We start from the raw sequence: 27132 nt of genomic DNA on the forward strand, positions 1-27132 counted from the left end.
GAGGAAAGAAAGTGCTTTGAGAATTAAAGCTTCGAGATAAATTTGTTCAATGGTTTTGGATTTTCAATTACGAGTTTAGAGAATAAATTTTCTACAGTTCTAATGGGACAATAGTATGAAGAGTGCACATTGTTATTTAAGAATTACTTTGCTAACTGTGATAGTAATAGCACTATGATATGCAAATCTCAGCAATGCAGTAGTACTTAATTACTCCTTTGTGATTGCAGGGATTTGGTAAACACGTGGATGTTTCATATATTGCTAAACATTACAACATGAGTAAAAGCAAAGTGGACAACCAGTTCTACAGCGTAGAAGTAGGCGATTCTACCTTCACAGTTCTCAAACGCTACCAGAATTTAAAACCCATTGGCTCTGGGGCTCAGGGAATTGTATGGTGAGTACACAATGTAAATGTTTCAAGCATGCTTCAGCCTTCTGCATTGAGTTAAGAAGTTAAAGACATGAACAGCAAAGATCCGCACATTAGAAATCTTTCCCAAACTTGTTGACTGGAATTATTTCCATGCTAACAGGGGTTCATTTGTTGTGTCAGAGTTGTAGGAGGCTAATATTAACCTACAGGAAATTAGTGACTTGCCTTGGCATTTTTCAAGCTCTCTCTGTGTTCCCAGCAACGCTTTGTCAAATCTGTCTGCTGGCATCCTCTTGTTTCTTCACCCAAAATGAATGGAGACAGCATGGGGATAGAATTCATCATATGCAACTTTCAACCTGGAGTAATAGTTCAGTGAATCAACTACACGGCCACCAGGATTCATGGAATTAATGGGAAACTACATCTTTCAATGGAATTACATGTGGCTGATAGAACACTCGCATTGCTTATGATTAAACTTATTCTTTACACACTCAAAAAGCCAATGAAGCATCAAAGTTAACACTGTATTTAATTGTGACAATTAAAATAGCTTACTGGGTACCATCTCTGGCTCAGAGAGGCTAAGTCAGAAGGCAGTGGGATCAAGCCACAAAACAACAAGGTGTTAAACTGAGTCCCCATCTGGATGAATTTTAAAGATCCTAAAATGTTATTCAACAAAAAACTTCCCTGTGATGACCAGGCCATTATTTACCTCTCAACCAATTTCAACAAAAATGGCAAATTGTCCTGCAGTTTATCTCATTGCTGTTTGTGGGATCTTACTGTGCATGAAGTAGTTGACATGTTTCCCTGAATTAGTACAGTGACTACACGTAAAGAGAACTTTGTTGGCTGTGATCTGAAATTGTGCATGGTTATAGATTAATGCAAGTTCTTAATTTGGCAGGTTAGGCTGATGCCTTTTTAAAACATTAAGTACAGATTATTTAAAATTTGTACTTGTTCTTGAACTTGTACAGAAAGCAAAATACACTAATACATTCCAGTTATTCTGTTCAGTAAACATAAATTAACAACACATTTTCTATTTGCAAAGTCAATAAAAAATCCATTGGCATGTCTTGAGAATGTTTTAGTACAGTTACATATGCATTCCAGGCTTCCTGAGTTTCTACATTAAAAATCATATCCTCTTTGCTGAAGTTTCCTGAAACAAAACAATATATAATATTTCTATTACCTTTCAAAGATATTGCCACAGTACATGAAAGTTACCTACTGATGAGTTGTGAAACATTTAAGCTAATCAATAGCAAAGGAAGGGCAGCTTGAACTGAGGAAAAAGGGAATTCCCTCCTTGGAATTATCCTTTCAAAGCTACTTGGGTCTGTGTAGGAACTCCACATTTATTTCTCACTTTATGACATAGCTTAACACAGTCATAATCTAGCCTTTCCTAAGCTTCTGCGGCGTGACACTTCCTTCCACTCTTAAAACTCTTCTTAAAATCCATTTTCTTGATTGTACCTTTAGCCAACTCACTGAGTGGTTTGCTGCTCAATCAATGTGTCTCCAATGGAAGCCACCTCAGGACATTATATTAAAGATAAATGACAGTTGCTGTTGTTTTTGTGTTGATCATCTGTTGGGACTAAGCATGCAATTGCACTGGTTTGTGAGAGGGAGAAGCTGGCAGCCGTCACATGCCTGTATAATCTACAGTACCTGGGGTTCTGTAGACTGCTCTGTGGGTCCATGCAGTGTTCAGTGAGATTGTGTTGCTGGCTTTGTTAACCATTTATAGAACTGAATGTTAAGGATCAATGAGTCAGATTTGTCTCATTTTTCCTCGATAAGAAGCTTCTTGAATCCGTGGAAATTTTTTGTAGCTGCATTTGGTCTTGGCATTAATTAATATGAAGGGAATTGATAGAGCAGAATAATAGTTACCATTATTCTTAGGACTTAACAATAAGTTTGAGAGTGGAGAGGTGGTTAAGTCACCATATTAGTGATCCAGAGGCTTGGACCAACAATCCAGACTCCCAAGTTCAACTCCCAACATGAAAGCTGTGGAATTTTAGTTCAGTTAATCATGTGGAATTTTGAAAAACAACTAATCTGTTTAAAGATGACCACAAAGACTATGGGATTGTTGTAAAAACCCATCTGGTTCACTAGCTTCCATTGGGTGAGAAAGTCTGCTGTCCTTACTTAGTCTAACTTCAGTCATGCCCCAAGTGGTTGACATATTAAATGCTCTTTGAAATTGCCTGGGTGGTTCGCAAGGGGCAGTTGGGGATGTGCAATAAATGGTGGCCTTGACAGCAGCACCCACATCCTGAAAAATGAATAAAAGAAAATTAAGTATTGTTATGGCCACTCTGGTTTCAGTTCCCATTCCAGATACTTGAGCAAGTGAGTCCAGGCTCACATGGTGTCTTTGAGGATATGCTGTTTGCCCAAGGTGCCATCTTGTGGGTGAGATATTAAACTGCCTTACTATAATCTCAGATGGGTATAAAAGACCTCATGGCACTATTTCAAAAAGTTATCCCAAGTATATTGCCCAATAATTATTGCTCAGACAACATCACCTGGCCTCTTCCACATTGCTATTTGTGGGAGGGTAGAGATTGCACCACTATCTTTGCACCATTTTGTTGTTCTGTACTCATTGCTGTACTTATTGTTGTATGTATTATTACCAAGTATACTGTTTACTTTGTGAGCTTCATGCAAGAGAGGAATTTCATTGCATCTTGGTATGTATGTCAATAAACTAATCTGATCTGATTGTAGGATGTTGCCACAAGCTAAATACCAATTTTCTCACACTACCACAGTGACTACACTTGAGAAGTGCTTTGTTAGCTATAGAGCACTTCAGAATGAGCTGGGGCTGTACATAAATGCATTTTTTTCTTTTTATGCCATCCTTTGTAACTTAGATTTTTCTTAGACTTCAAATCTGACCATTTAAAGTGTTTTTTGGAGCTAGTGACTGCTTTAAAAATGAAGCCAATTTATAGATGCTCCGCAGTTGCAGGAGGCAGAAGCATACAATCAATTTAGCTGAGTATAAGTTATGTTTCAACATCAGTAGAATAGGTAAAACAAGAAAAAAGTAAAAATTAAAAAATGATGAGCAAACAAGAAGTGTCAGGGCCCTTTGGCCACAGTTAGATGCTTCTGTATTTATAATTTTATGCAAGATTATGCTTGAAATGGTTCATTTAACAGCACTGCTTACTGTTACAAAGATATTACAGTTTCAGTTTCTGTTATTACAATATTATAATATTTCTTTGTTGGAGGATATCTGTACAAGATATGGAGTTTTCCCAGAGCTTGACAACACACCAAGGATTAATAATAAAATGTGCTGATAGTGACAGCAGCTTTGTAGAGCCATGGTTGCTCACAGGGTTTCTGCTGTCTCACTGTCATCGTTGTATGAACCCCTAGCTAAGTAATGTGTTCAGTTCTTAGCACCAAACTTCAGCAAGGATGAAAAAGCATTGTAGAAAGCATAGAGGAGATTTACGAGGCTGGTGCCTGTGTTGAAAGAGTTGAGTTATGTGGAGAAACTAGATAACATAAAATTGTTCTCAGTAGAGCAGAGAAGGATAAGGGTATATATAAAAATTGCAGGTGCTGGAAATCTGAAATAAAAGCAAAAAATGTTAGGAACACTCATCAGGTCAAGCAGCATCTGTGGAACGAGGAACAGAGTTAATGATTTGTGGATGAACCTTTGTTATAACTGGGAATGAGAAAACAAATTGCCACTTGTTGCCTTTATGAAAACCATCCCTCACCCACCCTCAGAAAGGGTGGGTGAGGGATGGTTTTCATAAAGGGAAAATCTCTTTCAGGGTGAGGCCAGGGTGTCCAGGAGATCTCAATATTTACCTGTCTGTCTGGTTAATGGATAAATAAGGGTAGTTTTAGAGAGAGAAAAACAAAATGCACTTCTAAAGCTGCAATATGCAGGTCAGAACTGTTGCTGAGAATGTTGGAAATGCCCAAACAGATCTGGCATTGTCTATGGAATGAGAATAAACAAGTTCACATTACAGCTGGATAACTTTGCAGTTGTACTAAGCATTTTTAATGCAAGTAGAGAAAGTGAGTTGCCTGAAATTATTGAATTTGATATTGAGTCCTAAAGACTGCAGTATGCTTAGAGAGTTCATGAGGTGCTGTTACTCAAGCTTATGTCAGGTCCCTTAATGCCTTTGAAATGGCCTAGCAAGCTACTCTATACCAAATTGCCAAGACAAAGTATAACAAGAATAAAGCTCAACAGATCACAGGGGGACAGAGCTTGGCATATGCTCAACCTGAAAAGATGTCCTTATTAACATCTGAGGATGTGCCAAAATTGAGAAAGATATCTGACAGACTGCTTGAGCGATTGCCTGACTTAAGTCACACACGGAGTCATAACTTTTAGCCAACATGAAAGACTCTGTCATCCAAATCTCCAGCTACATCTTGTCCAATAGCAGAACGGACCAATTTCAGGTGGTGGGACAGTGGTATACATTCAGAAGAGATTAGAAGTGGGAGTTCTCAACTTCAGTCCCCGTGAAGTCTTGTGAGATCATGACAAATGAGGCTTGGAAACCCTCCAGCTAATCATCACCTACACCCACCCTGCCATCCTTCCATCCACATTTCCTAACATGTTGCTCCACCATGTTGAAAACCACTTGGAAGAAGCATGAAGGAAAACAAATGCTCAACATGTACTCTGGGTAGTGACTTCAATATCCATGTCTGAAGGTGGCCAGGTTGCACCAATACTGATTTAGCTGACCAAGTACAGCTTTACCTATGTTTACTAATGTTCAATCTATGAATTTTCTCTGCAAGACCATTAACTCATTGAGGTATGTGTCTTTCACTACGAACCTATTTTTTGATGTTTTATATAGAACACTGTTCTCCACCCATAGGAATACACTGTACTAAAATAACCATAATGCACTTTGCCCAACCTTTTCAATTTATGGAATTTTGCTTAGTGAAACATTTACCAGGAATGCATCCCTTTTGTAAATTGAGGAATGGCTGCAGTAAAGGACATAAATGCCAGTCTGAGCTTCAGGGAGAAGGTTTAAGAATCAATGCAAGGCAAAAAACCTCAACCTCACCATCATCAAAGGAATTGTCACAGGTGCATCTGTCTAAGACAACCTTGATAGATGTAATCACCACATAGTCCTTGTGAAGCAGAAGTCCACTGTTCTTATGAAAGTCACCCTTTAGTGGGGCATGTCCATCATGGTCAATGGGGTAGATTGAGAACAGATATAACATTGAAAAATGGGTGTCCAGGAAGTGCATCAGGCCATCGGCAGCAGCAGAGTTGTTCTCCACCTCAACATATTGTATATCATCTTAGCTTGCCATAACATTCAGTTTACCCTGACCAACAAGCTATGGAGCCAAATAAAAACAGAAAATGCTGGAAACACTCAGCAGGCCAGGCAGTATCAGTGGAAAGAGAAACTCATATCACGTCACGTCTGGGGCCCTTCATCAGAACTGGGAAAGAGGGAAAAGTTAGTTTTAGGTGGCAGAAAAGGTGGGAGAAGGATGGGTGGAACCAAGGGAATATCTCTGAAAGGGCGAGACCAGATGACCTAATTTCAAGTAAGTAGCAGGTAAAAGCAGATTATGCTTCTGTGTCTGTGTATTGTCTTGCTAATGGTAAGGCTGTGGGACATGCCCAGCAGGCCAGAATATACACAAAAAGGGGAAAAAAAACAAAGCAAAAAATGAGGTAAAATGGCAACAGGCAGAAATGGCTGGTTCTGATCTAAGCAGAAAGAAAGAGTGATTTACTTGAAGTTGGAGAATTCGATATTGAGTCCTGCAGGCTGCAACGTGCCCATTTGCATGTTGGTTGAGGATTGTCCATGAACTATTCCGTTCACGTTTCCCAAGGCAACAATGCAATCTGAGCCTGAATGTATGAAGACCCAGGACAAAGTTCAGGCTTTGGTAAAGAAGTTGTAAGTCATATTGGCACCACATGAGTACCGGACAACAGTTGTCTCCAGCAAAGGGGCGTCTAATCACCTCCCCTTAACAACAGCATTATCACCATTTAATTTCCCAACAGTAGCACCCAGGGGGTCACCAGTGAACAGAAACAAATGGACCAGCCACATGGGTACTGCGGCTAAAAGAGCAGATCAGAGGCCAGATATCCTGTGGCAAGTAACTCACCTCCTGACTCTCAACCTCTTTTGCAATCCAGAAGGAATGTGTTGAAATACTCTGCACTCTCTGGGATGAGTGTGAATTCAATTGTACTCAAGTAGCAGCCCTCTGGATTGGCACTCTATTGACAATCCGAACCATTGGGGCATTGTCACTGCAGTATGTACAAAATTCACTTATGACATAAAGTGAGAAAGGCCAACGAGTGGAGTGGTGTGGATCGAAGTCCGGGAGTGAATTAAATGCATCTTTATGTACTTGCTTTCAAACCTGATTATTTACCTACTGTACTTACCAGTACCAACATTGATGTGGTCAAGCATAACAGGAGCACGGACCTAGAAATTCTGATGCACTCTAAAGGATGCAACAGATGGACATAGCAACGAGCATTTATGAATTTTGAATACATAATCTATCTCGGCTTCTTCTTCAGATCTTGTTCATCACAAAAGCCAATCTTCAGCCATTTTTATTTAGTCCAAGTGATACCACCAAACTTCTGAAAGTACTGGACATCCCAAAGGCCATGGATGGCCCTGTTAATACTCAGAACTAGTTGTACTTCTAGCTAAACTGTAATAGAAAGGCACAACGCTGGCATCATCTGGTGGATGTTGGCATCAGAATAAGGATCCCGGTGTCCTCATCATCCCAGTATCCTTAACCGCAAAAAACAAGCTTACGCACAGGCTCCAAGATTATAGGTCTGAGACCAGAAGATTATAGGATCATTCAAAAGTTAGGAGTAAGATTGGTGAATCAGGGACTTGGGGGATTGGGGTTAATGCTGGTTGGGGTAATTAGTGGTGGAGATGGTCAGGGCCTGAGCTTGGGGAGATCGTACTAGGATGATTGTGTAGTTGGGAGAAGAATTCACTGAGGGTGACTTTCAAAAGGTAAACTGTATATTGGAGGCTTACCTTAATGCACTGTTAAGACTTAGTTGTCCTGGGACTGCCCAATGAAGGTCACTCCCAGAACAATGGGTTCTAATTTCCTTATCAATGTTCAAAAGGGTTAATTGATATTGAGTCCTGTAGGGAATGACATAATTTGATGTGTGTCTGAAGCATAAATTGTCCACATGTTGCAAGCATGACACAAGCTGTGATGTGCAGGGTAACACAAAAGCCCAGAAATGGTCCTTCTCGTGTTTCACTCCGTGCTGTTATTTCAGTGGCAGGGTAAAATAAATACTGCTCTCCCGATATAATATCAAGGCAAATGAATTAGTTTGCACTGCAGTGACACTTGGTGGTCAGAACTTACAACTGCAGACAGACACAGACTATCGAACTTGCAGGATACCTTGGCGACACTTTGTCTCACTAAAAGTTGATATTTGTAGCCCTCTGTATGCAAGAGGCTAGCTGTGATGCCATTACTACCACAGGCTGACATGAGTAACCTCAGCACAGCTTGTCTCAAGAACACAATGCCTTCTGGTCATTGCTCAATGTATTAATCACTCCATTAAAAGTCTAACATCACATCTAGTTGCCTTCTCGTTTCTATCAAAAGAAAGAAAGCTAACTAACTGCTCTCCCCAACTGGGGGAAACTGCCACCTTTTGCTTCAATGTAAACCTGGAGCCTTCTAGCTCTTGAGCATAACTGATATCAGAAAATGTGTGTGGGGATTGGGGGATCAATGAATAGCATAGTCTACAATTCCATAGCCATCAAAATACAAATGCAAAATTCTGGAGCAATAACATTTTTGGTGAATTTCTGTGACAAACACATTTTAGTAACATAATCCGACTTATAAGAAGGTTGATAAAATGCGGTTATATTAGAGAGCTGGTGTACGCATTGTTAGTCACTGCAAAACTAAATCAGATCTCTTATTGGTTAAGAGAAAATATCATTGGTATAACTGCAGCCAATGTTCTTCCTGTTATCATTCATTTTTGGAACTTCCTGCTGCCTTTGATGACAATGACTAAGAATCTGGAATCTAAGACTTTATTAGAAATTAGGAGGATATTTCATAGCATATTTTGTTACTGTTCAAAATAATGGGTTACATGGTCTCTGACACTTTTCCTCATCTCTGCGGAACCATAAGAGGGACCTACTTAAGGCTGCTAAGTACCACTCCACAGAGAAGGAATAATCTTGGTCAGGAGAAATGACTGGGTGAGGCACTCCAACGCATCTCACGCACAATGTCATGATCAGCGATTATAGAGGCATGTTGAGTGAGAGAGGTTACATATCCACAATGCAGCTCAATTGAGAAAGGGTGCAGAGAAGCTCAGTATGGAGGGAACACAAAAAGGAGTAAGTTATATCAGACTATGATCTCTACCCATAACAAAAAGGAGGAAAATAGCTTTCCATATCCCAAGTAGCACTAAATGTCCACCACACATTCTGCTGTATTTATCACTCAATACAACCTTTTGTCTCTAACCCTCAGAATATTAACATATCACAATAACTCTCAAGTTACACTTTGGAATATTAATACAAATGTTTAATGTGTTCCTGATATCTCTACTGTTTTAGCGGAGGGAATAATCTTTTGTATTCTAAACAGATTAATTCTTCTTCTTTAATGAGAGGGATTTCAAGAAAACATGTTCAGCATTTGTAGTGTGGTGTCTCATGGCATGATCTTTGTGCTCGATAACTATATTAACATTGTGATCGTAAGTAGTGTGACTAACATTCCTTATCATTTTAATCTTTGATGTAGTGCTTCTTATGATGCTGTACTTGATAGAAATGTGGCCATTAAGAAACTCAGCAGACCATTTCAGAACCAGACGCATGCCAAACGGGCTTATCGAGAGCTTGTACTCATGAAATGTGTCAACCACAAAAATGTAAGTTCTCTTATTTTTAATATGTCCTGAATGTTCCTATTAACAGGGGAAATAAGGAGGTATCATCCTGCTGGGAAACTCCTAACTTACTTTAGATTTACCAAAGTAGCTTCCTGTTTTATTATGTTGATCTTGCTTTCTGTTGCTAAGAATGGGATTACAATTAAGTACTTTCAAACTCACTTATTATTTTTCTTTCTGTTCTTGTATTTAATAGCCTGAGATAAATACAATAACTGGAATTATATTGGGATAGCGAAAAAAAAGCAATTGCTAGAAATATTAGATACAATGCTGAAATGGCTGACTATCTGAAATTATTAAATTCACTGTTGAGTCCAGAAGGCTGCAATATGTCTAATGAGCTGCTGTTCCTTGAGATTATATTAAGCTTCATTGGAACAATGTAGGAGGCCAAAGACAGAGAGGGTAGAATGGAAATGGAATGGAAAATTAAAGTGACAGGTGAACTAAACAGAAAAAATCTTGAAAACAGTCATCCAATCGACATATTTGCTTCTGAGGTAATTACTGCCAGTGGAAACAGTATTTTCAGGGATGCATAGTTCAGGACATCAGCTGGTGCAATCACATAGTTGGGTCAGTTGTACACCACTGCAAAGTAGAATGGAACCATACACAATGGTTGGTGCTGCTTTCTGCTTTTCTCTTGGAGTTGTTGGACAGTGAAGATCATAACCAGCGTGGCTCTAAAAGGGCAGAATGCACACTGAGGAAGGGCAATTATCTCGTTGATGGTCTGCACTCTTGGTCCACGTTTGAAGTGGACAGATATTATGTTTCCTCTGGGCCTCGGTGGAAAGTGAGAGAAAACACAATTCTGAAGGTGGGCTTGGTGTTTGCGAGTCCGACTGAAAATCCGACCCACTTCTACCCCTGGCTTGAGACACGGGCTTCATTGGCCCTGAGGAATTTCAGCTACAGCATACTTTACTTCAGCTAAGAAGACTATCTTTCACTGAACCATTTCCAGTCTCATTATGATCTCAGACTGCCAAGTTAGTCCCAATGGGAGTCATAATATGGATAGTTTTGTGGTATTAAAGTACCTATCAGGAACCAGATCAAGGCTGTACAACAGTAACTCATTGTAAAATTACACGTTTACCAGAATCTAATATGTGAGGTACTTGAATCATTTAGTGTACAAGGGGATTCTTCTTTCTCCTAATGCAATTCATTGACAGTTTTAGTACTGTGTTATGTTCAGTAAAAGCAATTAATCAAGTTCACTATATAAAAGATGATCACACTGACAATTTCCTGCATCTCTGTAACACAGGAAATTTAAATGAGAACCAGTATTTCCTGACCTTTTCCTAACGAGCATATAATGATTACCCTTGTATATAGTTTTAAAGCTCTCTCTTCCAAGAATACAGGAAGTATGATACAGATATTTCTGATAAACATTTTTAGTCCTCCAGCAAAATGTAGTAATGCCAAGTTAGGAGGCATATGCAGCTGGAGGTTCTTAACACACTCCCCTTAAGTGAGAATGTTGTTACTTAAACAATATCAGCGCCACTGATATTTAACTGGAATGTTTGTCAATCACAATGTAAACTCATGGAATTCTCATATTAAATGGTGAAAATCTTCTACACTTTTAATACCACAAATAATTCAATAACTCATGATCCACTGTAACCTTGACTCACTGAGCAAAAGGCAACAGAAGGCAGCATACAATAGAGGATTTTTTTAAAGGGACATTGCCAGTTGGCATCATCCCACACCACATGGGTTCCAGTTGACTCGCTGTGGTCTGCACCAAGCAGCGTCGCCACATGTGTTCCAGCTGTTCGGGAGATGGAAGATTACTTGCCCAGCATCAACACCTCTGTGGTTGCTGAACAACATAGGTGACCATCAAATGACAGGTGGGACATCTACCTGTTAGTTTTCACTAAATAGAACAGAAAATTATTTCCTCTTCGCCAGTAGTTCATGTGCTAAAAGTATAATAGTCATGCTGCAGTTAATCTTGTAATCCACAGTTCATGGAAAGTTGTACAGTAATTCTAAACCTTCCAAATGTTGCTTTTATCTATCATTTAAATGTGTTTATTAATAATCCCCATGCAGAAACAGAGCTGTGCATCATTAATACACACCAATAAAAACTTTGATCTATTTAGTGCACTTAAAGGCCCCATGCCATTTCACACAGGATCAGCAAGCAGATCGATTGCAAGCCGCATAAGAAGATAGGACTGGACCAAAAGCTTAGCATCGTATTTGGTAATTGGTGGTTGCTTCATTATTTTCATATGTACTGAGATACAGTGAATAGCTTTGTTTTGTAAGCCATGAAGACAGATCATTCCAACCATAAGCACATCAAGGTAGTTCAAAAGTAAAAACAATAACAGATTGCAGAATTACAGTTAAAGAGTAAGTGCAGTGCAGGTAGACAAATAAGGTGCAAGGGCCATGACGAGGTAGCTTGAGTGATCAAGAGTTCATCTTTTATCATACAAGAGGTCTGTTCAAGAGTCTCATAATGGAAGCTGTCTTTGACTCCGGGGTGGGGGAGGAGCCGGTGGTTGGAGGGTGGAGGTCAAAAGGCTTACAGAGAGAATTCTGGACTTCAGACCTTAGTGGTGTGACAGAGCTGGCACTTGTCAACCTATCTGTGGAAAATAGTGCTGTGTTTTGGAATGATGTCACTGAGGGGCAGCAGGTAGATTAGCAGTGGTAGGAAAAGTAGGATACATTCATAGGAGAGCAGGCTCTGGAGTTAAAGCTATAGAAGCAAGAAGAGAACTGTTCTTAGTGATTTGATAACTGGCAATGAAATTTAACCTGGTGGCAGATAATGGAGTGGCACTAGAGGAGGACGGAGTGGCTCACCTTGTCAAAGACCGCAGCCAGTACAAGCAGGATGAGGAATGATCATTTATCACTGTCACATGGGATGATATTTCAGTGACAAGGCTGGAAACATGAGGTATGCTGGCATGGAGTTGCAGGAAAGTTGGACAAGATTTGGTCGAGGCAATAGTTCAAGAATCTTTGAGAAGAAAGGAGGTTGGTGAAGAGCTGGTAGTTTGCAAACACTGGGTTCGTTGAGGAGGTAGGGGTGTTGATGGCAGATTTGAGAAGAGGCAGATAGTAGCTGAGAGAAGGAACAGTTAATGTTATTGACAAGGTCAGAGGAAGAAGCTGGGTAATCAGCAATGATTGGGAATGGGGCTGAGGGAGCTTGGAGTCAAGAACTTGGAGAGATTGTGAGAAGACTTCACAAGATCACAAGACAAGGGAGCAGAAGTAGGCCATTTGGCCCATCGAGTCTGCTTCAAAGAAAAGGGAAAAAAAAGAAAAAGAATGAGAAATGGGGGGGGCAATGAAAAAAAAACTATTCTAACCCCAATTTCCGGCCTTATCCCCATATCCCTTGATACCTTGACTAATTAGATATCTATCTATCTCCTCCTTAAACGCCTCCAGTGATCTAGCCTCCACTGTTGTACGTGGCAAGGAATTCCATAAATTCACTACCCTCTGGCTAAAGAAATTTCTCCTCATCTCTGTTTTAAACCTGTACCCTCTAATTCTAAGATTGTGCCCTCTGGTCCTGAACTCACCCACCAAGGGAAACAGCTTGGCCACATCTACTCTGTCCAGTCCTTTCAACATTTTAAATGTTTCTATGATTTTCCCTCTCATTCTTCTGTACTCCGGTGAGTACAGTCCAAGAGCCGACAAACGCTCATCATATGTAAGACCTTTCATTCCTGGAATTGTCCTCGTAAATCTCCTTTGAACCCTCTCCAACATCAGTACATCCTTCCCAAGATATGGGGCCCAAAACTCTACACAGTATTCCAAATGAGGCCTCACTAGTGCCCCATAGAGCCTCATCAACAAGAAGAGAAGATATGAGTTTAGGGCTAGGTTTGGAGTGAAACTTAAAGGAAGTTTGGCATGTAGGACTAGGAGAATGGGGAGAAGGCAGAAGAGGCAACTAAATAGAGGGTCTTAAACATGGTGCCCAAAAAGCTCCGCACACTGGCTCAAGAAGGTGGAGCAGGCGGAATGATGAGTTTAAAAAGAAAATTTATAGTGGAGGAGAAGTCAGGGATTAAGGTTGCATTCCAAGCCCTGTACATTACAATGACAGGTTGAGGAGTTGCAAGGAAATATGGTAATTCCTCATAAGTGCCTGTCCTGAAAATATGGTGAACAGTCTGTTTCTCTATAAATGGATACAAAATGCAACTAAAGTTCAAATTCACACAAAAAAATTGTTCTATATTTATTTCATCAATGTATTTACCTTTGATAAGCTCCTCTTACTATCCATCATTCCTCAAGTGCCTCGGGTATTGGGCAGAAGGCAAGATCTTATTGACAACACTGGTGCTGTCTTCTGCCAATGCCCGTTTTGAAACAATTATTAGAAAGTGAGCCAGGTGTTGGATATTTACTGTTCCTTCCTTCCTTCCCTTGGGAAGCCATGTTGCTTCAGTTTAGTGTCTCAATGACAACCTCGCAGAAACTAAAATACTGCTCTGTGCAAAAATCAGGGGTGTAAAGACAGCTACTCTCCACCTGTAGATGGCACTTTAATCAAAATGTTATATCTGCTGACAACTCCAGCCTATGCACTTTGTAGGGAAGATTCAGTGATCTGTTGCTTCATTAGGAGCAGGAATTATGCGAAGCACAGACTGGGAAATTGCAGCTGTTGATTTGCTGTTTATTGATTTTAATGGAGTCTCCTCTGATCATGGATCAGCCCTTTAGTGCAAGTAATATGTAGGATCAAAGCTCATCTTGTTTCAGCATATTAATTGCATATTTGTATGATAACTCAATCTGAAGTAGATGGATGCGTGAACCTGTGAGTACGCCTGGGGCTTATATCTCAAAATGTGCATTGGGCATAATACATTTGGTTATGCCCTGAAAAGTGCATTGGCCTTAATATTTGCATATGTAAACAATGCTTATGTCAGTCTATCAGTGAAATAAAACTAATGGACCGGGAGCAGTTCCAAGGAACTTCATGTTCAAGAGAAACAAAGGACTGCAGATGTTGGAATCTAGATGAAAAAACAAGGTGCTGGAGAAACTCAGCAGGCCAGGCAGCATCCGTGAAGAAAAACAAGCGGCCAGCGTTTCAAGTCAGGACCCTTCTTCAGGACTGAAGATAGGAAAGGGGGAAGCCCAATATATAGGAGGGAAAAGCAGAGCAGTGATAGGTGGACAAAAGAGGGGAGGCGGGGCGGGCACAAGGTGGTGATAGGCAGATGCAGGTAAGAGGTAGTGATAGGCAGGTGCGGGGGAGGAGGGGAGAGCAGATCCACCAGGGGATGGGTCAAAGATAAGGAGGCAGGTGGCATGGAGGGAGAGGAGGAGAGGAGAAAAAAGAGAGATAGGCTAGGAAAGGGAAGAGGTGGGGAGGGGGGTGGTTTTGATTTACTTAAAGTGAGAGAACTTGATGTTCATGCCGTTAGGCTGTAAGGTCCCAAGACGGAAAATGAGGTGCTGTACCTCCAGTTTGCGTTTGGAATCTCCTAGCAGCAGAGGAGGCTGAGGACTGACATATCAGTGATGGAGTGGGAGGGGGAGTTGAAGTGACCGGCAACGGTGAGATGTAGATTGCAGTTACAGACGGAGCACAGGTATTCTACAAAATGGTCACCTAGTCTGCGTTTGGTCTCGCCATTGTCGAGGAGGCCACACTTGGAGCATCGAATGCATTAGATGATATTAGGGAAGGTGCTGGTAAATCTCTGCCTTACCTGAAAGGACTGTTTGGGTCCCTGAGTGGAGGTGATGGAGGTGGTGTAGGGGCAGCTGTTACACCTATGGCGGGGGCAGTGGAAAGTCCCCAGGGTGGGAGTGGAATGTGTGGGGAGGGAGGAGTGAACTAGGGAGTTGCGGAGAGAGTGGTTCCTTCGAAAGGCAGAAAGGAGTGGGGACGGGAAGATATGCTTGGTGGCGGGGTCCCGTTGGAGATGGCGGAACTGGTAGCTGTGGGTGTCAGTGGGTTTGTAGAAGATGTCGGTGGATAAAGGATCTCCTGAGATGGAGATGGAGGGATCGAGAAAGGAGAGAGAGAGGTGTCAGATATTGTCCAAGTGAATTGGAGAGCTGGGTGAAAATTAGTGGCAAAATTTATGAAACTGTCGAGTTCCACATGGGTGCAAGAGGTGGCACCAATGCAGTTGTCAATATAGTGGAGAAAGAGTTGAGGAATGCGGCCAGAGTAGGCTTGGAACAAAGACTGTTCAGCGTAGCCAATGAAAAGGCAGGCATAGCTGGGGCCCATGCGAGTGCCTGTGGCTACACCCTTGGTCTATCGAAAGAGAGAGGAATCAAAAGAGAAGTTAGTGGAAGGGGACTGGTTCTGTCTCTGGTCGAGAAAGAAGCGGAGAGCGGTGAGGCTGTCATGACGGGAAATGGAGGTATGTAGGGACTGGGTGTCCATGGTGAAGATGAGGTTGTGTGTGCCAGAGAACTTCAAGTTATGGAAGAGTTGCAGAGCATGTGAGGTGTCGCAGATGTATGTGGGAAGGGATTGGACCGGAGGGGACATAATAGTGTCCAGGTACAAGGATACAAGCTCAGTGGGGCAAGAGCACATGGAGACAATAGGTCTGCCGGGACAGTCCATCTTGTGGAATTTGAGAAGACCAAGGTTGCAGGACTATCATGTTGGTAACAGTGGGACGGAGATCTCCTGAGGTGATGAGGTCTGTGATGGTGAGGGAGATAATGTCCTGGTTGTCCTCTGTGGGGTCATGGCTCAGGGATAGGTAGGAGGAAGTGTCCGAGAGTTGGCGTCTGGCCTCTGCAAGGAAGAGGTCAGTATGCCAGACTACCACGGCACCACCTTTGTCGGCTGGTTTGATGACTATATCAGCGTTGGTGCAGAGGGAGTGGAGAGCAGAGCATTCAGTAGGGGTGAGATTGGAGTGGGTGAGGGGAGCAGAAAAGTCAAGATGGCTGATGTCACACTGACGTTTGGCTATGAATAGGTCCAGGGAAGGTAACAGTCCCAGTGGGGGAGTCCAGGTGGAAGAAGAGGGCTAGAGGCGGGAGAACGGGTCATCGAAAGGGGGGAGAGGACTCCTTACCGAAGAAGAAGGCACAGAGGCAGCGAAAAAAGAGCTCGGCATCATGACGGGCTCGGAATTCATTGAGGTGGGGGTGCAGAGGTATGAAGGTGAGGCTTTTGCTGAGAACAGACCGCTCAGTCTCAGAGAGGGGGAGGTCGGCGGGGGAGATGGGGGGAGGACATGGTTAGAGTCAGGGCCAGAGGAGGAAGGGTGGGGGGGGGGAATAAAGGGGCCGGGATGGTGAGTGGAAAGGGGAGAGAGGGGTTGGGAGTGGCACAGGGGTAAAGAGTGGTATGTAGGAGTTGGATGGAGGGGAGGGAACAAGAAGGGGATCAGGAGGAGAGGTCAGGGTAGAGAGGAGGATAAGGGGGGTTGGGAGTAGTCTGGAGGATGTGCAAGGTGGGATGCAGAATTAAAGGTAGATGGAGGAAGAAACAGAGCAGAGGTAACAGAAGGCAAAGCCTGGAGAGAGGGAGGCCCCAGGTAGGAAGGGGGTGAGAGGGGCAGAGAGTGGTGTAGGGTGGGAGCAGAAGTGTCCGGGCAAGTGGGGGGTGGGCAGAGGACATGCGGCAGTAGGTACCTCCGTCTCTGAGCGGATGGGGGAGGGTGAGCCAGAGGACCGTGTGGCGGTGGGAACTGAAACTTGGAGTTACTCGATTTTTCACATTCTACAATCAATGATTTTCATTCAAGATATTGTGAAGTGAACGTTCGAGGCTTTGCTCCCACATCCCATCGTGACGTCACCAGCTGCTGTACGTCGCTGATGTCATCTGCAGAGCTGCAGCCACGTGGAGCAATTTCAAGAACTTGGGGGGACTGGTGATCACTAGGATGGGGGTGGTCTCTGAAGTCAGGGCTCTCTGTAATGGGAGGTAATGGATTGAAATGAAATTCTACTCTTTCACCTTCTTCAGATCCCCCTCTCCCCTGTCCTCCCCTTCCTTTTCCTCGTTTGCCCTGCTGTCCACCCTGGAGGTCTCCTGGTTGTCAGAACCTCTTGCCCAATAGTAGCTGTGGGCAAATTATCGGCCAAGGATGTCCACCTACAGGGAAGCAGGGGAACTTTTATAGAAGAGCCTGATCAAGTTTCATGTGATCATACCCATTTCAGAATGTTTTCAGAAATGGCCACCGTGGCGGTGCCTCACATCACACCTTTGGGTATATCATAGACCATGTAGAATACTGAAACCTACTCATGGAAATTCCTGGGATCTGCTTTCAATCGGCCAGCGTTAATTCACCAGCACGAGAGCAGATCGTTGATATATTTAAGTATAGTTTCAACGGTGGAGGGGGAGCAGATCTCAGGATATTCCCAACCCTTGGAACTTTTTTCACTGATTTCCTTTTCAGCAAAGGCATTTTTTCACCTTATTTCATTGGTACTAATACATTACATTAAAATTGGCAGACCCTAAAACAAGATAATTCCTGAGAGCTGGAAGTTCAGCAGGAACTCCATTTATTGATGGTATCAGGGCTTCCACTACACTTCCAGTGAAGTGATGCCAATGGTGTGGCAGTGGATCTGAGGAGTTGTTGGCCTTTATATTCTATCATTCTAATTTTAATCTTTTTGCTTCAGGCTTTTCACTTCATAATCTTAAATGAAAATCATTGATTGTAGAATGTGAAAAATCAAGTAACTTCAACTTTCAGTTGTTGAAACTTGTAAAATTTTAACTATAGTCAGATTATTCCTCTTAATTTTTCTTTAAAGGGTAAAAACAAATTTGATGCTGTAAAGGTTATCCATTAAATTCACTCTTTTCCAGTATAAGGAACCAATATAATTAATGCTTTACAATGTGCTTTCTAATCTTGCTGTTGTAATTAGTTTGCAATATTGCAAATTTCATCAAAATGTATGGAGTACTTCTATGAGGGATAATTCAAATGCTATTGTTTTGAAAGTAATAATAGACGATTTGTATTGTGCTTTTTAATAATGGCATTTAGATTTTTCAACCACTAATGGATCTGATTACTCCAGAATGAATATAGAGAAGAATATTAGAGAGATAGCCTGATAAATTTGGTATATTAAATAGTTCTCAAAATTTCCAGCAAACATCCCAAATACATTCCAGAAGTTCACTGCTTTTACTACTTGAGTTGTCCTACTTCCAGTCTATGCAAAATGTAAGATCTCCCATTGTATCTATGTTGTTATTGCTGTAAGTTTTTCTCCACTCCATATCTAAATTTTCCCATAGTCATAGAATCAGGGATCTATACAGTATGGAAATAGACCCTTCGGCCCAACTCATCCATGTCAACCAAGGTGTCTTCCTGAGCTAGTCTCATCTGCCTGCATTTGGCCTATATTGCCTTAAACCTTTCCTATGTCCAAATATCTTTTAAATATTGTACTAGCAAAGCAGGAAGTCTGTACACATACATTATCAGAAATTTGTCAACATGCTCGACTCATTTAAGAAACAGTGAATTGCATTGAAGACTGTTGCTGATAGGATTTACATAATGTGTGGATTAGATGAGCTGAGAAGCCTCCTCCGTATGATAATCTGTTTAAAACAAAGATTTCCCTGTTCAGTCTTATCATTGAATGTTCTTACCAGGGCAAAACAATTCCACTTGGTGTTGCCAAACAACTACCCAATTTCACAGAAATCTAATAGGTGCAGTTAAAAATATCCCTTCACACCTTCACAAGCTTGCTGTATTTGGTTGAGGCTACTTTATATTTAAGATGCATAAGGATGTCCTGTGGTGATCTTGATTCATTACACAGTGTGTGGTGTGGTTATGTTATTTTAACCACCGCTGTTGCCAGATTGTTACCATTTTAACCTCATTTTCAATGAAGATAATTGTGCTTATAAAAGATTTCAAAGCAAGATTGTTCTTTGCTATTCACAAGCCAACTGTTTCGCATTAATCAGGAACAATAAATGGATAAAAGATGTTGAACTGCTGAATGTGAAGATTACATTCATCCAAGTTGTAGCCAAGTACTATGCAAACTAGTGTAATTTTATTTTGTCTGTTTCCTTAATCAACATAAAATTGCAGATTACCATAAAATAGTTCAATTTTTGCTATTTCTAGTTCCTATAATTTTACAGAACTCAAATGATGTTCAGCAATAAACAAAAAGAAATTAAACAAATCTGCACAATACTCTGCAATTTCAGTTTTAATTGCTTTTACTTTTTATTGTAATTGTACTTTTTTTCTCAGACCATTGTGTACAATGGAATACAGAATACTTAAAAAGAAAATGCATACTTTAATTCAATTGACTATATTTTATGTAATAATAATAGATGCTCAGACGCTGTGTTTCTACATTTCCTTTTGACATAGAAAGTGGCCATTTCAGCCCATTGAGTCTCTGCCTGATAACAGAGCAGTTCCATCCCTCCTGCTAAATTTCCCTTTAAAGTTTTCGCTTCACATTCCCATTAACTCCCCCTGCTCCCTCCCTCCTTCAGGTTCTACCACTTACCCACACCATAAGGGTAATTTACAACACCAATAAACCTATCAATCTGCACGTCTTTGGGATGTGGAAGGAAACAGGAGCACCTGGGGGAATCCACATGGTGCAAACTCTGCACAGACAGGAACGGAGATCAGCACTGAATCTGAGTTGCTGGCACTGTGAGGCAGTTGCCCTACCACCTGCACTGCTGTGCTATTCATCAACATTAGAATTGGAAAATATTTAATGATTAAAGTACAAATATATGTATGATAATATCTAACCAATAATCATTGGGCTTAATTGAATGGTAGATTTTATAACAGTGATAATGTGATGTTTGTTGAGGTTAAACAACAATTTATAACAGTAACTTGTGTTTTGTTTCACAGATCATCAGTTTATTAAATGTATTTACACCCCAAAAATCGCTAGATGACTTCCAGGATGTGTAAGTAATCCAAAATATTCTCCTTCCAGGTGTTGTACATAGTATTGGAAGTACCAAGCACAATATTAGCCAGGAATCTTCTAATCCCTTGACATATTTTTTCGATTGGTTTTTTTATAATGGAATGTGATCGAAAGACTTGCCCATTACTGTAAAAAGGTTGCTTTCTCTTCCTTCTACCTTCCCAGGATGACAAGTATTCCATTTGTAAGTTTTCATTGTTGTTTGTTGCCATTGAAGATATATGTGGGTATTCAGCAAAGCAGAATAGTTATGATGGTAGAATTACCTTGTCTTATAACAGATACAGCTAAGGGACTAAATTTATTATTTAAATTTTGATTTGTTCTATGTTCTCTTGTCTTACATTCAGTTTAGTTTTGAGGAATATTTCATTTTTTTTATTTCTTTAAGTATTTAATATTCTTCTAAGATCAAACAGACCTAAAGGCAATGGCCCAACATCATGCAGGCTATTTTCACTCTGTGTTGCTGCAGTGTCCTCATCATGGGGGCTAGTGTTCAAGTTGGAGAGCTTCTCCACTGACAAATTAAGCATCATGTCAACTCACAGGATAACATCTATCAAATAGACTCCTTAGTATGTTTACTTCATAGAAGTACTTCCTCACTGGAAGCAATCAATAGAAAATGTTACTCTATACTGCTCTCTTACTGTTGGACCCTTCTAAAGTAGAATGGGGCTAGTGATTGATAAACTGGATTCTTGCAAGAGTTCAACAATATACAACCTGGGATCCAGAGTTGCCAGAAGTCCAGTTCTGATAGAAGTCATTGACCTGAAATGTTTAATCTCTCTGGAGATGCTGCCTGAACTCCTAAGTTCCCAGCATTTTCTGTTATCATTTCAGATTTTCAGCATCTGCAGTATTTTGTGTATGGACTATAAGATTGAAAGTAAGTTTTGAAGCAGGATTTTAACTGTAATAATCCCCGGATTACACTTCTTTTCACATGCCAGAAGAACAGAAGATTAGGGAGATCAATGTTTGGCCAAGGTGGTGGTCCAGATAGAATATTTCAGTTATAAGGGGTGTCAGTTCCAGATCTGGGAGCCACTTGCAAGGATGAGGTAAGTTTGAACAGAAAAGAAGGTATCGTACGCTGGCATCCTGGATGGTTCCAGCACACAGAGCATTGATTTATTAAAGGGTTCCAAAGTCTGAACACCCACAGATTCCTACTCCTTCCCCCACCCCTGCACTTCTAAAGGACATCCTCACAGACAAGGAACTACTGTGCCAGGAAGCTGGCATGAACTGGCACTCCTGCAATAATGAAATGGTGATCTCACCATCAGATGGTTGGATGTGGAGTCAACCATCAACACAATGTGCAGAGGCTGCTTGTGAGGGCTGGTGTTGGGTGGGCTGGGTCGAGCAGTGCAGCTGCTTAGCGCTGAGGGGAGGGGGTTGTTCAAGGTTCACCCTGGTCAGTATGGTGAGCTCAGGTCATTGCTGGACACTAGCAGTGGGTGCTCCACGTGTTGACAGACCACCTGGATCCTACAATCTCTTGTCATCTTGTGTTGGATATGATGGATACTCCTGCCTTCCCCTTTCTTTGTTTAGCTACACAAGTCTGTCCAGTCGAAAGATTTATCTATGGTAAAGAACTCAAAGGTCCTTGATATCATTAGGAGTGGTAACTGGGTGCAGTTTTTTTTTAGTTTAGTTGGAAGTATATTTAATCAAAAAAAAAATCAGATACCTTTTGTGATGAGATTTTCTAATCTACCAGCTGGGAATAACTCAATTATAAATGACTGGAAATTTCTTTAAAATTTATAGGCTTGTTTTTTGTATAGGTTTTTATATCAGTTTTTTCGTAAATTATAAATTATACTCAAAAGACTTGAAAATCTTGCTATTCCTGTTTAGCCAGCCTGGTTTTGAGAGATACTGCAAAGTCCTAGAGACAAAGTACAGTTAACAGGAAGCTATCATCGTGATTCATTTGATCTAAGGGCTCATCGAGTGTTGTTGACAAGGCTGTGTCTCTGGTAGAAAGTTTTAAAAACTAGTGCAAAGGATTATGAAATATCCATTTAGACAATAGACAATAGGAGCAGAAGTAGACCATTCAGCCCTACGAGTCTGCACTGCCATTTTGAGATCATGGCTGATCCTCAACAATCAATATCCTGTTCCTGCCTTGCCCCATATCCCTTGATTCCTCTATCTATAAGAAACCTATCTAGCTCCTTCTTGAAAGTGCCCAGAGAATTGGCCTTCACTGCCCTCTGAGGCAGTGCATTCTACAAATTCACAACCCACTGGGAGAAGAAGTTTTTCCTCACCTCTGTCCTAAATGGCCTAGCCCTTATTCTTAAATCATGCCCCCTGGTCCTGGACTTCCCCAACATCTGGAACATATTTCCTGTCTCTTTCTTGTCCAATCCCTTAATAATCCTGTATGTTTCAATCAGATCCCCTCTCAATCTTCTCAATTCCAGCGTGTACAATCCCAGTCCCTCCAACCTCTCAGCATAAGACAGTCCCGACATCCCCGGAATTAACCTCATAAACCTATGCTGCACGCCCTCTATAGCCAGGATATCCTTCCTTAACCCTGGAGACCAAAACTGTACACAGTACTCCAGGAGTGGTCTCACCAGGGCCCTGTACAAATGCAAAAGAATCTGTTTGCGCATAAAATTCTACAACCTTTTTTGCTGATATCAAACAGAGGAATAGAGTAAGAATTCAGGCTTCTTCAACAGTATACTTCACATGAATGCACACCAAGGCCTGATAATGATTTTTTTTTTAAATTTGAGAATACACACAGAAAATATATTTGCTTTAATTGAAGTATTTTAGAAGCACTTAGTGGTTAGGAGAATGAAGTAACCACACTCAAGGTAGATGGAATAGGTAGAGAGTCTAAAGACTCAAAGGACTAAATGCCACAGAAGGAAGTGAGCATCTTGTGTTGAATGTCGTATGCTGCAAGAAGGCAATTAGATCTGATCAGTGATTGTTAGTCAGCCCGCTGATGATAGCAGACAACCCGAGAAGCAGATCCCATAAATTCAAAAGCATAATACTGCAGATGCTGGAAATCTGAAATTTCTCGGTCCTACGTATGTGTTGACTATTGGGATTGCAGATAAGCCAGCTGTCTATTAGCGCCTGTTTGATTTACTACTTTTTCAATGTTGTTTCCACAAGCAGCTACATCTGACTGATAGTTCATCATAGTGGAATGATGTCATTGGAGACAACAACAGCCTTTTGCAGGCTAGAAATAATTGTTACTCCAGAAGTAATGTACTGTAACACACATTAGTCTTCATGAACACAAGCGGTGCACATTTCATCTGATAACAGCATTGTTGATCAGTGGAATACTAACAAAATGGTTGGATTATCATTGCAGAACCACTGTTCAAGCCAGGCAACATCTCATTTATAACATGTGCCAGAAATGCCAAGTCACCTGCGCAGGAGAGTGCATTATGTAAATGCAACTGGAAGCACCTGCACTTTGAATGTAAATGGGTTTATAAATTCGCTGAGATATCCTTAGGACCCCTGAGCATCTGTGAACTCCAGTATGAAGTTGCTGCAGTATTACATAGTGTGGGGTGCTAGATGAAAGCTATGTGAAACTTCCTCCTCCTGTGAGTCTAACATCAGTTCTCCCTGGACTCAGGTCAGACCTTTCCTCTGAATATTTGATGCAGCGTTAGCATTTGACAATATTGATATGCACGTCCAAATACAAAACTTACCCACCATTTTCTCAGTTGTAAAAATTATTAATCATTTCCCATGTAGAACGTTGCAGTTGTTTGTGACATTCAGTCTTAGTGAGGGACATTGAAGAGGAAATGTGATATAACCAGCCTAGCTGCATTTCTGTTGTATTCTGTTGCTAAGGGGTTAGGTTGCACAATTTACCTTGATTAATGAACATTCTCCCAGCTGCAGGAGATATTCAATTTGCAGACATTTCCTTAAGGGTGAAAAATGAAAAAAAACATTTTATTTCCTTGCCTACAGATAACATGTATATTGAGTTCCTCTTTAATCCAAGGCAGTCTCATATGATGGGAAGTTGTTGCCTGTGAACTTATCAATCCAGCAGCCTCCTTTTTTACCTTGTAGGTATTTGGTCATGGAATTGATGGATGCCAACCTGTGTCAGGTAATACAAATGGAACTGGATCATGAGCGGATGTCCTACCTACTGTACCAGATGCTGTGTGGCATCAAGCACCTCCATTCTGCTGGCATTATTCACAGGGTGGGTATTCAGTAAAAGCAAACAGTTTGATTCATGGGGAAGGTATGACATCACAGGAAATACGCTGTAATACTTGTGCTGTAAATACCCTGTAAAGTATTTCATCAGCTGAAAATAAAAAAACTGCAGATGCTGGAAATCTGAAACAAAAACCAAAAATGCTGCTAAGACTCAGCAGACCAAGCAGGATCTGTAGAAGGAGAAACAGAGTTAATGTTTAAGATCAAATATCCGCCAATTGAATAGTTCTGACAAAGGGGTCTTCAACCTGAAGTGGTAATTGCCTTTCTCTTTCTACAGGTGCTACCTGACCTGCTGAATGTATCTAGCGTTTTATGTTTTTGTATATGGCCAACAGCATGTTTTTAGGAATATTTATGATTATTTTTATAGATTTTCCAGTAAATTTCATTGCTATATTCATATATATTAGATTTCATTTTGCGTGGCCTTAGTAAGGTGAAGGAAGGTAATTCTGGGGAATATTTTAAAACTACATTGCTCCATGACAGTAAGATCATAATTTCAATGTAATTAAATGTGCTACAAGCTCTAACCTGTTTCCCTTGGATGTAATGACGTTTTATATCAAATGGTATTGTGTAGATATTCACATATCCTGTTCCATTGGATCATCCAATCAATAGATTTGCTACAGGACCACAATTATTTTCATTGCCAGGCTTAATCTGAAAAATGTGAGTAACCTGAATAGGAACCTTACCATTTGGGACAGATGGGGATGATGGGGGCAGAGGTGAGAGAGCTGGAGGTCCCCTACCTTCTACTCAATCAGAAGTAGACTCTTAAAAATGCAAGAGGAAACCAATATCTTAATGAGGAAATGGAAGGTGAGAGCATTTTCATGGAGCCAAATAAATATTGAAAAAAACCTTTCTGGCTGTTTTGCAGAATTGCCTGCTGCAGAACTTTCCTGGTGTGATATAGAATTGCCAATGATTGCCAGTGCCTTAGATTTCTCGAATAATTTAATGAAATGGGTATTGCAGCATAGTGATTAAACTATTGGACTGTTATCCAGAGACCTGCACTATTGATATGAAGACATGAGTTCAAATTCCACCAAGTGGAACCTAAACAAAAGTAATTAAATAAACCATGAGGGGAAGGGCTGGTGAGGAAACTTATGCCCGTGAAGGTACAAGGTCATCCCAAGAACCCATTTGGTTCTCCAGTGCCCTCAGGGAAGGAAACTTCCCAACCTTACCGAATCCACCTGTGTGCGGCTGCAGAGCCACAGAAATACAGTTGACTCTTAACTGTACTCTGAAGTGACAGAACAACCTTCTCAATTCAGGGCAGTTAGGAATGAGCAATAAATGCTGGCCAAATTAGTGATGTTCAGATCCCTTTGGAAAAAAATAAAACCAATAAATAAAACATGCATGTTTTATTTGGTGACCTATTTCTAAGGCAAGATGGAAATAGCGGCGAGCAAGTTGGCATCAGACACAATGAAAAAAGAGGTGCACTGCCACTTTCCCTATCCCATTTTCATGTTCTGTCCAAAAAAGACCAACCCCTAAATCCGTAAAAATTGAATTATAAATTATGAATGGATCCTCTGTCCAAAAGCCTATAGTTTAGGAGGAGAGATTTTAGAATACTATTTAGACTAGTTGCACTGTTCTGGACCAAAATTGATAAAAGTATTTAGTAATACCATGGTAGTATTATAGAAAAAACGGGGTATGCAACTGGGTCAACATTTCTTTCTACAGTAAAACTCTGGGACTTCGATGGTGCCAGACAGACAGATTTTCTGGGCTATTGGGTGTTATTGCTATTAATATCCCAATACACTTTTAATTTACGTTTTTTAGATATTACACAGTATTATCCTAAATTTTCCAATGAATACAGTAAAGTTTAAAGGGAGCATGGCAATTTGGGCGCTGGTGGATTTTATGGGAGTCTGGCACATTTCAGAGGAGTATGGGAACCATGAAAGCACGGGAACCATGGCCCCAGTGAGTCTCAGGGGACTGCAGGAAATATCACTTGTGAGCTAGATGCCGAACCATTGGGAGTTCTGAAAAGTCAGATAGCAGATTATTGGAGTTTTATGTCCTGATAATCAATAACTAGACCATCCGAATGTCTCAAAGTCCTGTTCAGTCCAATGTTTTGGTTAAAAATGGGTGGGGGATAATGGGATAGAATACACCACCCAGTGGTTCTAAAAGGGATCACCTCAAGCAGCCAAAACCAAAGTGACATTTTTACTGTTTCACCAGGCCCTACAAAATTTTCTATGACCCACATTGATATCCTCCTCTCCCTCCCTTAGGGCTTCATCCAGTCTGTCTTAACTACACGAACTGCTGGATTTCATCTTCTCTACTGTCCCACCTGAGCACTCTCAGTGCCAGTTGAACCCTGGCATTCATGGTGGTTTAGTCATTATATAATAATTCC

The 27132-nt window shown here is 41.0% G+C and overlaps 1 protein-coding gene across 1 annotated transcript in view; it reads left to right on the plus strand.

Moving 5' to 3' along the window:
• Positions 1-27132, plus strand: part of LOC127581990 (mitogen-activated protein kinase 10-like) — a 200465-nt gene that overhangs the window by 101901 nt on the left and 71432 nt on the right. Inside the window, 4 exon segments of the mRNA XM_052036874.1 lie at positions 231-400; positions 9293-9422; positions 20363-20421; positions 24555-24693. Of these exon segments, the coding sequence (XP_051892834.1) occupies positions 231-400; positions 9293-9422; positions 20363-20421; positions 24555-24693 (498 nt within the window).

The sequence above is a fragment of the Pristis pectinata genome, chromosome 2 (genome assembly GCF_009764475.1).
Source record: "Pristis pectinata isolate sPriPec2 chromosome 2, sPriPec2.1.pri, whole genome shotgun sequence".
NCBI lineage: Eukaryota > Metazoa > Chordata > Chondrichthyes > Rhinopristiformes > Pristidae > Pristis > Pristis pectinata.